At 45.4% G+C, this 13429-nt stretch overlaps 1 protein-coding gene across 1 annotated transcript; it reads left to right on the top strand.

Moving 5' to 3' along the window:
• The first annotated feature begins 3890 nt into the window (after nt 1-3890).
• LOC135395774 (THAP domain-containing protein 1-like) lies at nt 3891-7195 on the top strand. The gene is made up of 8 exons (XM_064626866.1): nt 3891-3967; nt 4047-4239; nt 4464-4667; nt 4727-4765; nt 6058-6132; nt 6269-6328; nt 6446-6496; nt 7036-7195. The coding sequence occupies exons 1-8, from the start codon at nt 3891-3893 to the stop codon at nt 7075-7077; spliced, it is 741 nt and encodes a 246-aa protein (XP_064482936.1). The 3' UTR covers nt 7078-7195.
• The last annotated feature ends 6234 nt before the right edge of the window (nt 7196-13429 follow it).

The raw sequence follows: 13429 nt of genomic DNA on the forward strand, positions 1-13429 counted from the left end.
ACTCACGACCTACCGCTTCATTTCATGCATCTCGACGCTCATCCGCTGCCGGCCGCGACACTAGAGCAACGTGCTCGCCTACCGGTTTCGGCAGTCGCGGCAGCCGACGCCACGGCACGTTTTCAGCCGGCGTCTCAGCAGCCAACACGGCTAACCCAGCCTCGCTATTCCTGGGATCGACCCTACGAGCTCTCGCTCCTGTGCCGGTTGCGGCACCCGAGGCCCGACGACGCCTTCACGATCGACGACGCACGACGACTTCACCGATCATCTCCGGGAAGCCTCATCTCTGCAGCTTCCTTCCCGCTCATCAACTGTTTCACGCAACATGTGATGTGCCACGCCGTGGACATGTCCAGCAGTGCGCGTCATCCACGGTCGCTCTTGCTCTCTCCCTCCGGTGTAGACTTAGCTCACCGTTCTTCTTTCTCGCCGCTGCGCGTCTGGGGGGGGGGGGGTGCACTGTAGCGGGCCGTGGACAACGACGAAGATGGCCACGCGCCTGGAGCACCGGTTTCAGTTCCACCGGCGCGGCCATGGAGATAGGCCACCGTCATCGCCTCTCCGTGGCATACCATCACCGCCGGTCGGGACTCATGTAGAGGGACACCACATCCTCTGCAAATCTACAAGACATACAGACACAACAACAAACAATACCGCAATAAACTAATATGAGGAGCAAAATATTGGGGTAACCTAAAATATTATGACAATCCATATTATGACAATCAGCCGATCCACCGGAAGCCATCATAATTCGGCCCTCGAACGTCTGAACTATATCGAGCACGTTCATTACAGCATACTATACGGAGCACGTTCATTACAGGATAGACGTAACTATGCATATTAAACATTGCACACTGTCCTTTGCGACATAACAAATGAACTACGGTTGAAGCAAACTGTTCAAAACCTGAACAAAATGTGAACTGAGAAAGCACATGTATGCACGCACAATACACAAAAAACTGGGCCAATTGTAAAGTCGAACCAGGCTGATTGGGCGAAGTTGTAAGGTCGAATTTCTGTACATTTCACCAAAGGAACACTGCACGAACTCAACTGTGTTTTTGCTTTCTACAACAGCGCTGTCATTATCGAGGAGGTCATCGCAAGTCTGCCAGAGCCATTCACCAGTGATGACCACGATTATGGTGCTGTGGTCCAGGATGTCTTGCCTGTCGCTGGGCTGCATGAGGACGACAACTTTGTCGTGACCTGCGAGGTGAGTGACACAGGTGGTAAGTGTCTCTCCACAGTGTGGCAAGTGGCCTCTCCACAGTAGTAAGTGCTCTCCAAGTGGTAAGTGGCAAGTGGCCTCTCCACAGCCACTTGCCGATGCTGGGAATAATGCAGAGGAACAACCGACACAGAGCAGTACACAGGCGCGTTCTCAGCGAGCCAGGAGGGAGACTAGGTAAAACATAGAGCAGAGTTATTCGGGTTTGCTACACAAGGACGCTGAGACGGCTACGATGGAACAACGGCTCATCGAGCTCCGCCAGAGAGTTGCTGTAAAAGAGGTTGAGCTATGCCATCTCAGCCAAGAAACAGATCGCCTCAAGTAGCAGACTAACTGCTGAAACACAACACAGAGAGGCTGCTGCAGACAAAACCGGAGCTCCAAGTGGAACGTCTCCAGCAGCAGCTGTGGTGCGAATGCGAAGTTTTTAAATTTTTTATTTCGATCTAGTTGTATCCATTCCCTGTGACAATGCAGTTGAAGCCAGCTTAATTTGTACATGACAATACCCTTATAGTGCCTCATTTGTTTGTTGCTTTGTTTATAGATATTTAAAGGGATTGCAACATTTTAATTGATGCGGTTCATTACATCATGCCTGCGTCGTACCCCATTCCAGAGTACTGAGGGAAAAAACTAATATTCTACGTGGCCTATCCGTATAACACACAGTTGAGTAAAGCAGGGAAGGGTAACGGACGCATTTTCGTTATAGTTTCCATTTTCGTTACAGCTATATTTTCGTTTCCGTTATTCGTTTTTGATACCAGCTTTTCAATTTCGTTTCCGTTACGTTTCCGTTACTGTTTCAGGTAATAGAACGGCTGTTGGAGAGCTGCGGGAGGACAGGCCGTCCAGCTCTGTCAGCACCCTGTTTTGCCCAAGTGCTGCTTCGGTGTCACGCGTACACACTACACAAGTAATCATACGTCGTTGGGATGCGCACATCTTGCAAGATTTAAAAAAAATGTGGGAACATGTCCTCAGTCTTCAGTCACTCTGAGTCCAGCAACTCAAGATGTGCGTGACGTTCATCCAATGTCGCATTCATAGGCGGACGCTCGCAGTAGTAATACTGTCATAGCCACGATGAAATGAAAAATAAGTAAAAAATAAATAAAAATCAAATGCTTTCATCCTCGTGTTATGGTGGGGTAGAGTGCGTGGAGTCTATGTTTCGTAAGTCTCATTTGTTGGTGTCATGGAGTTATAAGGGCTGGGACGAGTAGGTAAGCCAGGGATGCACCCTCGAGATCATTTCTATGCTCGAGATCCAATATTGCGCTTTCTTTCCGTGCTCTCGTGGAGTACTTAGAGCATTACAGGGAATGTAGCCATCAAAATAGTTGAAAACATAGAATAGCATCTCCTGAATATCTTCAAATCCGCGGCATCTGCATTTAATATGAATAATATCACACATCCTCTGCGCCTACCTCCATATGGGGACAAAAGGTGGCAATTACTGTGTCGCCTCCCAGACAACCACATAACATCCGACGGAAATCCTAGGGACGTCGTGCCCAGGATATTAAGTCGTCCCGTGGACATCCTTTTATGTCTTGTCGGCATTCAGGCGACGTCCTGTGTATGTTCCGGTTTGCATCCCGGGATGTCCTGTGCTGGTCCAAGGGTCGTCCACATGTACATTTCCAGGACATAATGTGGACATTACTGTGTGCCCCCTCTGATGAGTGGATGCATTTGGTCCTCTCTGAACTAAACTTGAGTGTGTCTCCCACACTCACTTTCAATAGCTTTGGAAGTACTGCTTGTGACACAGTTGCCTGTAAGCTACAGTTCGTGGTCAAAAGAGGCTTTGCTGATGCTCCGGTGGTGAACAGGAGGGTACAACTGGAAAACCAGCGACTGTGCACGTATTGTTTTCCACTTGTCCACTTCTGTAGGTCACCTAAGTGTCGGCGGAGGCGCCTTTTGCAACAAACTGCAGGTCTCATACACCCCTGTCAGAAGCAATACACTATCATTATTCATAGAGGTTTATTCATACCGCCCAAGCACCTCTCGTCAAGAGATCCGTGGATCTCGAGACAGGTTCATTGATGCAAACTTCGCATTCTACACTGACCTTGTAACCTGAAGTACCATACTTCTAAAGTGGTATAAAAAAATAAGGAAGAGAGCCGAAAGTCGGTATAGATGAGCCTATCAGCGCATTTTCAGATTCATGGTTTTCAGATTAAAAGAATTCTTGAAATATGTAACTGAAAAAGGCACTGCAAACACCAAACAATAAATGTAAGAACTGTTAAAACATTGAGGAGCAACCAAGCCAGCTGGGGTGTATGCATAGTGGGCAGCAGACATTGATCTTCGGGAGAGAGAGAAAAACACAAGACGAGACTCTTGGTTCTGTCCACAGGGGGGCCAGAAAGCCGCCATTTTTGTAACTACCCCCAAGCGGTCGCTTTCCGCAAAATCGCCATCTTGTCGTGTTCAACGTCACGGAATTATCGCCCAATCACATCTCGGCTTGGCTTGTTTTCTTTATTATGTTTTGTTTCTCCGTCTCAGCTGATCAGTGTCATCTGCTTCGCCGCTTTCGACGTCCGCTTTGACTTCGCGTGTTTGGCTATTGAATTGCGTTTGCTTGCCACACATGCCACTTCTGTGACAGGCCATGGTAGTGTGTTGTTATTCCGGTTGCGCTAATCGTTCAGAGTTTGCAAGTAAAGCATCTGGCATAACGTACCACCAGTAAGTATATACCCCTGTGCTCTCGGTTTCGATTCGTCTCATTATGTTGCCTTTGTTTGTTCTCGGCGGTACGTTTTAGCTTTCCCCGAGACGAGTCGTTACGATTGCAATGGGTGAATGCGATCGGGAGACCGGATTGGGTGCCAACGAAGTACAGCCGAGTGTGCTCAAAACACTTCAGGAACGAGGACTTCGACAGAACGTCGCTAACACGCGTGCGCCTGCGGGAGGGTTCCGTTCCTGTCGCACATCCGTCGGTTCAAGTTCACCAGGTACGTTTCGCCATAATTATGGTCAATAATCAATTGCATATAGCCACACTATGGGCCCAGAGCTTGGGTACAAAGGGAATTAATGCAAGGGACATGTTAGCGGTCAAATTTGCAAAGTATTTGCTCGAGGTCAGGCCCTTCGACCACAAAATACGTTCACCAGTTCTTTTGTGTCTTTGGTGTTTAAAAGTCTGGTAAATACAACTCGTTCGTTGTCACGTCAGGAGGAGCATGACTTGCCAGCCAGACGGGAACCTAGCGGGCAAGAACCAATAGGCGTGTGCACGCCTGAACCCGGCACGAGCAACGTGAGCCTGCCTGAGCCTGACACACAGGAGGAGATTGAAGTGAGCATGGCGTCTGGATCTGACACTCAAGAGCCAATGGATGTGGGCCTGCTCGAACCAAAGACACCAGAGCGAATCCATGTGAGCACATATTTGAAAGCCTTTCAAATGTGATGCCGAACAATAGTATGCCGTTACAGGTAGACAGAACTACAAGCACACCTCTTGTGTCTGCTGTGGTAGGTATCATTTTTTTAGCATTAACCGCACAGTTTGTTTCACGAGTAAATCTTTATGGGTTTGTGCTGCCTTCATGTTTTTATTTGTTTTATACGATACATCAATTTCTCAGTCTTTCTTACTTAGTGGAGTGAAAGATGAACTGTATCGCATGCTAGTCCTTGAGTTGGTTAGCAAGCTTCCTATTCATTGTCATCCCCAGTTGACCATTAGGTCTTACTCAGAATTGAGCCACTTGCTCTGTGGCAGTGGTTGCCCAAACACTGGCCTCCCTTTCTCTTCTCCAAGTGTGTCATGGTTCGGTTTTTCAGGCTGTACAGAAGTTAGACCCAAGGTGTTATGCTTTTACTCATAATCGTGTGTAGGGAATCAACAGCTCAGGCTTCACTAGTAAGCCACCTACCACAACTTCAATGTGAAGCCTCAGCAGCACAAACAAATGAACCACAGATGCATTGTGCCTGTCATGCACTTACACATTCGGTGCCTGGCTTGCATGTCACATGTATATAGTGTGCGACATTAAAAACTGATCAGAGCTCTTCATGAAGAGAGCAATAATCCTAAACCAGAGAGTATCTATGTTGCACATGAGTTACAACCAGGTGCTACTTTTGATGTGACACCTGTTTGTAACCCAAGTACCACAAAGGTAGCCTCCGGTTTCCGTTTATCAGTCTCACTGTGATGCACTCTGATCAGTTCTTAATGATGCACCCTGTATACCAGCACCCTGCAATATATCTATGGCATGACGATCACACAGAAGAGCAAAAATCATGAGAACACAGTAGGATTTAGTTCGGGCAACTATATTTGAAAAGCATTTCCAACGACCATAAAACCACATAAAACCCACTTCCTCACAGGTACCCCAAACAGATCTTGTACAGATTTAAACATGCCCTACGCATGAAAAAAACACGGTTCACTTTAATGCCCATCCAATCGCATTTTCCATTAAAATTTCGCACACTGGGTCACTGCTTCGAAGACTACTCCCGCACGGTGTAAACCGAGGTTGTCCGCTACCCCCTCATATCTTGGCTTTAACATGGTGTTCAATGGACCAATCCCGGCATGCGCCTGGCATTTGTCCATACTGGATCCCAGCCGCGAATAATCCTGGATCCGCCCATGCTTTCCACGATACAGCACCAAACTCCATCTACAAGTGCTGCAGGACTTTTGAATCTTTATTTGGAAGTTTTCGTTTTGTTCTGATTATCAAGGGGTCCTGAATGAAACAGTGTTTTAATGATAATGGTTCTTTCGTGCACTCTCCTTCCAGTCCAGCCCCACACCAGCCAAGGCTTCCAGCAGTATCAGTTCCGACACACCAGGGCAATTTGAACAGTCGCGCACGGTAAGCCTTCGGAAGTATTGACACTAGGGGCTTCTCTCATTCTCTCTCCACTGCAAATCAAATGTAGCCTTCCTCTTTGCCTCTGAGTATTGGGACTTTACACCGCGGTTGTGTACTTAATTTAATTTCTTTTCAGGGCTCTTCCGTTTGTCTGTTCACAAGCTTGACTCCGAACACTAGCAGGCCTGACCCCATGGTAAGGATTGTGCTCTCAGCGGAAAGACTAGGATGTACATAACTAACGCACAGGGGTTATGATCATACTGAACATCCTGTGTATTACATTTGTACTGCTATTTCCACGTCTTTCCAGGACACAACCCCCAGTGGCTCAACTCCAAGCACCAGCAGATGTGAACCTTTGGTAAGAATTATACTTGACGTGGAAAAGAATTGCATGTTCATAACTAATACGTTAAGATTCCACTGTAGGTGCTGACTGCACCATTCAAGTATATGTTCCAGGAGCAGGCTTTCAAATACCTTATTTCATACAGTACAGGTGCATAAGGGAAAACCAATTAGACTTGAGCATACAGTTTAAACATATTATTGCCCCTTTCACGTCTACATTTCAGTACAGTGCAGTGCCGTTAGTTGCAGCCTGTTGTATAGTTACTGGCCCGAGGAAACATTTCTCAAATTATCTGTTGCCAGCACTTATTGGTGTTAGCAATGGGTATGAGGGTAGTCCGAGTGAACTAAGAGGGACAGTCTTTCTGACAAAACTGATCTGTCTCTGCTGCAGCGATGCTGGCAACACTTGTAGCCTAATAGTTATAGTTACAAAGCTCAGAGAGTGCTCTATATCATGGAGGGAATTCCCAGCTTGGTATGCATGCTGCTGATTATTACTAACCCCAATACTCGTCACAATAAATTGTAGTGTTTGAATCAATAAAGATGGATTTGATCAAGCGCAATGGCGTGGAGAAACTTCTGTGATCTGCATGGCTGACTTTTTGTCATCTACTGTGACCACTGCAATGTGGATCTCTCCTCTAGTGAGTATATGCACAGTGTGTCAAAAAAGGAGCAGTGTTGTGCTACTGTGTCTCGTGATACTAGGTCCTAATTCACAAAGATATAAGGGTGCGATTGCTTCCATTCTGTGCTAGGTAAATACGTCAAGAGTGCTCATAGTAAACAGTTAAATTCGAAACATCCAAGGTCTGTTTATCTGTACGAGTGATACGCTGAGAGCTGGCAGCTCACTATAGGCAGGCTAACTGCCGCATCAGATGTTTTTTTTTTTAATTTTAGTAAACATAATGTTAGGACAGTAACTGTAGACCTTCATACTTTCTTCGAATAGCCACCATATGAGTAGGTCCTGTACCAGACAGGCAATCATGCTGTGTTGTAAAGGAACTCTGAGCAAGCAGCTCCTACATGTATCTGACCAGAAGCACAACCTGTGCATGACTGCATGGCCTTGCATGTGGCTGCCACGTACTATCTAAATTGTTCACAGCTGAGTATTAATGAGGTTATTGGTACCTGTTGTCTCAGGCGACATCCTCTGAAGACACGCCAGTAAAGGCCTTCCTCAAAAAGGAAGTCAAACGTATAGGCAACCTGCATACCCTCAGCAAAAAACGAATCAAGGCCTTGCAGCAGGCACAAAGACGCATCAAGCAGAAAGTTGCAAAGCTACAGCATGTGATATCCCATCTCACATCTCAGAACATTTTACTTCAAGAACACGCAAGCTGCCTCGAAAACATTGCCGGTGCAAATAAGGACTTGCTGATGAGGCAGTCAGCAAAAAGTGAGAGGACAAGCTTGCCTATAAAGTACAGCCCAGAGTTACGAGCGTTTGCACTTACCTTACATTTCTATTCGCCACGTGCATATAACTATGTAAGGCAGGTCTTTGACACGTGTCTACCCCACCCACGTACGATACGGAAGTGGTACCAGTCAGTCGAAGGTGAGCCAGGGTACTCAAAAGAAGCGCTGTTAGCCCTGCAGATGCGTGTTACGGACAACAACCAGAAAGCACTGTCAACTGTATGCAGTCTTATGGTTGATGAGATGGCGATTAGGACGCATGTCGAGTGGGATGGGAAAAGGACTTATGGCTTCGCAACCGTTGGGCCAACCTCGGAGGATTCTTGTGCTGTAGCAAAGGAGGCATTTGTCATCCTACTTGTTTCGCTACATGAGCAGTGGAAGCTGCCGATAGGATACTTCCTTGTAGATGGAATAACTGGCGAGCAAAGAAGTAACCTTGTCCTTCAAGGCTTGTCTCTTGTGCACAATGTTGGAGTGAAGGTTGTATCTGTTACCTGCGACGGTGCTGCAGCAAACTTGTCAATGTTGCATAACTTAGGATGCTCGCTGCAGTTTGAAAATCTAAGGACCAGCTTTCCCCATCCTGACACAGCCGAGCCCATAAGCGTATTTCTTGACGCTTGCCACATGCTGAAGTTAATACGAAATGCATTTTCTCACTTCAAGTCCTTCATTGATGAAGATGGCAAGGAAATATCATGGGACTACATAGAGGCACTCCACTCACTTCAACAGAAAGAGGGGCTCCATGCCGCAAATAAACTAAGGAGGGCGCATGTTCAGTGGCAGCGGCAGCCCATGAAAGTCAATCTTGCTGCAGAGCTTTTAAGCATGAGCATTGCAGATGCCATACATGAGTGTCGTGATCTAGGTGTATCAGGGTTTGAGGACTCGGAGGCAACTGAGAGGTTCCTGAGAGTTATCAATAATGTGTTCGATGTGTTGAACTCCGTCAATATGCACCAGAAGTCATGGAAGAGGCCGCTCTGTCCGGAAAACATCGAAAGGGCACGCACAATGTTTCAAATAGCCACAACATACATTTGCAGTCTACGGAGGAGCAACTCTGGGCCACTTCTTGTGCAGACTAACCGGAAAACTGGGTTTCTTGGTTTCATCACATGCTGCAAGAGTGCCATCGAGCTCTATGACTTTCTCCACTCTAAGAACCTTGTGACATACTTCCCAACACATCGCGTCAGTCAAGATCATCTGGAACTGTTCTTTGGTTTAGTACGTTCGCACGGAGGATACAACAATATACCTACTGCAAGGCAGTTTGCAGCAGCATACAAAAGATTGATCATTAACACCGAAGTGGAAGCCTCTCATAAAGGAAATTGTTTACCACTCGAAAATGTCTCCATACTGCACGTCAGCAGCGCTAGACAGCTCCTATCGGAAGACATAATTAACTGGACATCAAGAGGAAGAAGCATACCTGCAGAAGAAGTGACTCTACAGGAGGATCTACGTGAGCATAACTACTTCTCAGACCCAACGGAGCCATCAACTTTTGGTGAAAGAGTGATAGTGTACATTGCAGGACGCATAGTGTGCTACCTATGCGAGTATCTGAAATGTGACATCTGCATCTCCCACCTGACAGTCCGTACACCTTCCCTCTACCATTCACTAATACAACAAAAGGATTACTTTCACAGACTTCCCTATCCATCTGATGATGTGATCACCATTTGCAGGAAATCTGAGAAGCTGCTGCGTGCATCTCTTTTCCAGGAGGGCATATCATCGGCAACACTTCTGCAAAGGTTAATCTTACAAGTGCTGGAGTCTATGATGGACAGGGGTGTGTTCAGCTCCATACGTAATGACCACATGCTCGAACAGACGTCACTTGAAAATCACTACTTTCATCTAATACGATCTATTGCTCACAAATACTTAAGCATACGCATTCATCACGCTTGCAGACTACGTACAGAAGAGTTGCACAAGATTAGATGCCGGCAAATGTACACTAAGCTTACCCAGTTCAAAGGACAATAGTTGCCTTAGGAGCCAAAGTACATGCCACTGTGATTTGTTATTATATTTGCCCTAATAAGTTGTTGTTCCCAATGATAAATGTGTACTAATTGGGCCATAATACTGTCATCTGCATTCATATTCCAATACTATACCCAGACGTTGCCCCAGTCCTGAAGCAGTGTCAGCAAAAAGGATTTCTTAGCACGACAGGAGAGAGCAGCCCTACAGCTATAATTACAGGAGAAACGCAAGTACTGCAGCTGATAGACTGGAACAAACGCTGGCAGGCTGCTTGAGGAATGATTGTGTGTGCGCATGAAAGTGAGATTTCGGTGCCTGATGCTGAAAACTGCTACAAGCTTTGTTGCTTTCGGGGTGATTTGGAGGTAAAAATTTTCGAGCACAGTGAGAATGCAATTTATTGCTTAGAACGTTTTGTCAGTTGCAAAAATGCAGAAGTCACACTGCCTCCTTCCTTTGGTTGTATACTCAGCCCGGCTTTTGCAAGCAAAACAAAGCAGTCTGTTGAGAAATCAGCTTTACAGGCACAGTATGAGGTGACAGAAATCAGCAGACCTAGCGTGAAACAATGCGCGCAGGCTGCATTTCAGGTACTACGGTAATTCTTCAAATGTATTATCAGTGATTGTGCCTTATAAATAATGTGAGGTGAATGGAGGAATTACAGTTTTACCCAACAAGTAAAGTGGCACAAGTAACAAGCTCTCCTACAGCATTATTTCGTTTTTCAGACATCCCACTGTCTTCTAATTGTATTACACTTGGAGACCTACTTTTCTACTACAACGCGACAGTAATAACCAAGGCTGGATGATCTTATAAAATGAAACGGACAAAAACAAACGAACGGCGTTACAATGTTTACATCGACCCAGGTCGCGGTTCGTGGGCGCCGCCATGTTTATGGTCACGTGTGAACACGACAAGATGGCGCCTACTGGCACGCTCTCGTGTATGGGCGATTGCATTGAAGGGCCGCCCTGTGGTTCTGTCCCTCACCTTTTACGGTTTCTCTCTCTCAAGACCAAGGTATGCTGCCCACCTCTTAAAAATTGTATCCAACCTAGCTGCAACAAACTGTGCTGCAAAGCAGAGCTGTCAAATGAAGGACGTCACATATGAAAATCGGCGGGAAACATTTATACATTTATTGAAAGGTACTACCTTTTATTTTGACTAGTTTTCAATAAGCTGAATAACAAAAACATCTTAAAACCATGGTTAAGCGTAAACTGTTCATGTCAGCTGCCCTTCAGCATGTGGCACACATAGATGAATAACATCCAGGTGGCCTTTTCACTAGAAAATACAGTAAAAATAAATTACCTGAGATTTAAGTATACTGATCATGTCAACTACCGTTGAGGATATCACACAGGTATGAAAAGAGTACATATAATGAAGGGCATACAACGTTTTGACAACAGTAGATTCTTTAAGTAAATGACTGAGGTTGTGAGTAAAATCGTTCTTAAAAACATGGTTATGAATACATTCGCCATGTCAACTACCCTCGAGCACATGGCACGAACAGGACATAAGGAGCACAAAACATTTTGTCTGAAGCACACATTTGACTAATGACTCAAGTGTTCTGAGTGAACAGGTACATAAAAACATACTTCGAACGAAACTACCCATGTCAACTGCAGTTAAGTATATGACACAAATATGAAATGGAGAGGGAGACATTTTGACTACAGTAAACAGTCCAAATAAGATGAGCGGTCAAAAAGTAAAGGCATGGTTCTATGTGGCTATGTCAGCTGCACTCGAGCGTGTGACACAGGTGGAAAATGCAGAGTATCAAAATATTTTGACTACAGTAAAAAGTTCGAGTGAGTGGCTCAAGTTCTGAGTAAGTAGGTCATAAAAATACAGTTCCAAGTAACCTGACCATGTCAATTGCCCTTGATTATATGGCACAGGGTTAAGTGGTGCACTAAAAACCTGAGTGATGTGGTCCAGGACAGCAACTGCACTTAAGTAGCACTGCAGCTGGCAGAATGATATCACATGGAGTCCGGCACTGTGTTCCGTGACGTCTTCTTCGCTGTTATCCTCTCCCTTGCGTGGCGTAGCCAAGATTTCACAGCATTTTCAATGTCTGTCATTGATGCTGATGCAAAAGCCTTGTTCATTCTGAGACCCTCTGCAAGAAAAGATGTAATGTCAAGAGTTACACGTAGGCTTATCGATAGCCTATATGATAGTGAGACTTACTTAGAATGATTGGTGTGAAGTTGAGAGCACAAAATTTTTTCTTCTCCTTTTTCCCCATCCAGCTGTACTGACTTGCGACGTCATCTGTCATCATATAACTTAACATATTCCTTGTTGCCTGTCCCATGTTAATTCCACCCAGGATAGAGAGCTCTTGAGCCTGTTAATCACAAAATCAGCAGTGATGTGTCACTTACAGTGTGAGCAGATACATGTACATGGTTAGGTTATTGAGTAGCACAGACCGTCATCAAAATATACCCGCCAATATATCAAAGCACATATTTTTTTCATGACATGTGCTCTGTCAAAGAGAACTGCTCAAGGAATGTCTGCTGGTGGTATGGATGTAATGATGATAGAAGAATATGGTTATTTGTTAAAGAACACGTAATGAAAAACTGAGCCACAGGCATAAAATTCAAATTATCAGCAATTCAACATTCAACAGTGATAACATTGCTTACAAGTTGTGCTTTTTGCGACTCTTGAAGACAGGTACTGAACGCTTCCAATGCCTCAGACGTGTCGAATGGCGACGTAATCATACTGGGAGCTGCAGCGTTGCCCAAGGCATCATCTTTGAGATGGCGCTCACAAATCTCCTTAAGAAGTTCACTGTGCTGTTGCTATGTTAGTCGAACGAGGTGCAACAGTCTCAGTATCTGTCGCTGAAACTCTGAAAGAAAGAGTATTACAAATTAGGAGGCACCACACTGAATGCATCAAAATCTGAATAGTGTAACAAAACATGTCATTCATTTTCATAAAAAGGTAGCTGCTGTTTTCCCTCAAAAACACACTGACCAGCATCTGGAACATGTGTCTTGGCATTGTGCACACGAGCCGTCCCACTGCAGTTGTCCACACCTACGAGACAGATGCAAGTGATAAAAAAATCACACTTCATACACTTTACTGCATAGCAGTTGGTACAATATCGACATAGCAATTACGGAGATACATGCTCCTTGTGTCCTTACCACGACAGCATCACTATTCCTGGCTGGAGCTGTTGCTTCAGCTGCAGTGACAGAGATAGCAAACAAAGATGAAGGTGTGTGATCACAGCACGTTTCCTTAGATAACAGCTGTTAGCCACTCACAGTTGGAGTCATAATTTGGCTCGCCTGCATTTCCTGTCAGTACAGAGCATGTGGATTCTTCACGTTCATTATCTGAAAGTATTATGTTAATGTGTGTGTGTGGGGGGGGGGGGGAGCGTAACCATTGAGAAATTTAGCCACCAGAATCACTACTGTAA

The sequence above is a fragment of the Ornithodoros turicata genome, chromosome 5 (assembly GCF_037126465.1).
Source record: "Ornithodoros turicata isolate Travis chromosome 5, ASM3712646v1, whole genome shotgun sequence".
Classification (NCBI taxonomy): Eukaryota; Metazoa; Arthropoda; class Arachnida; order Ixodida; family Argasidae; genus Ornithodoros; species Ornithodoros turicata.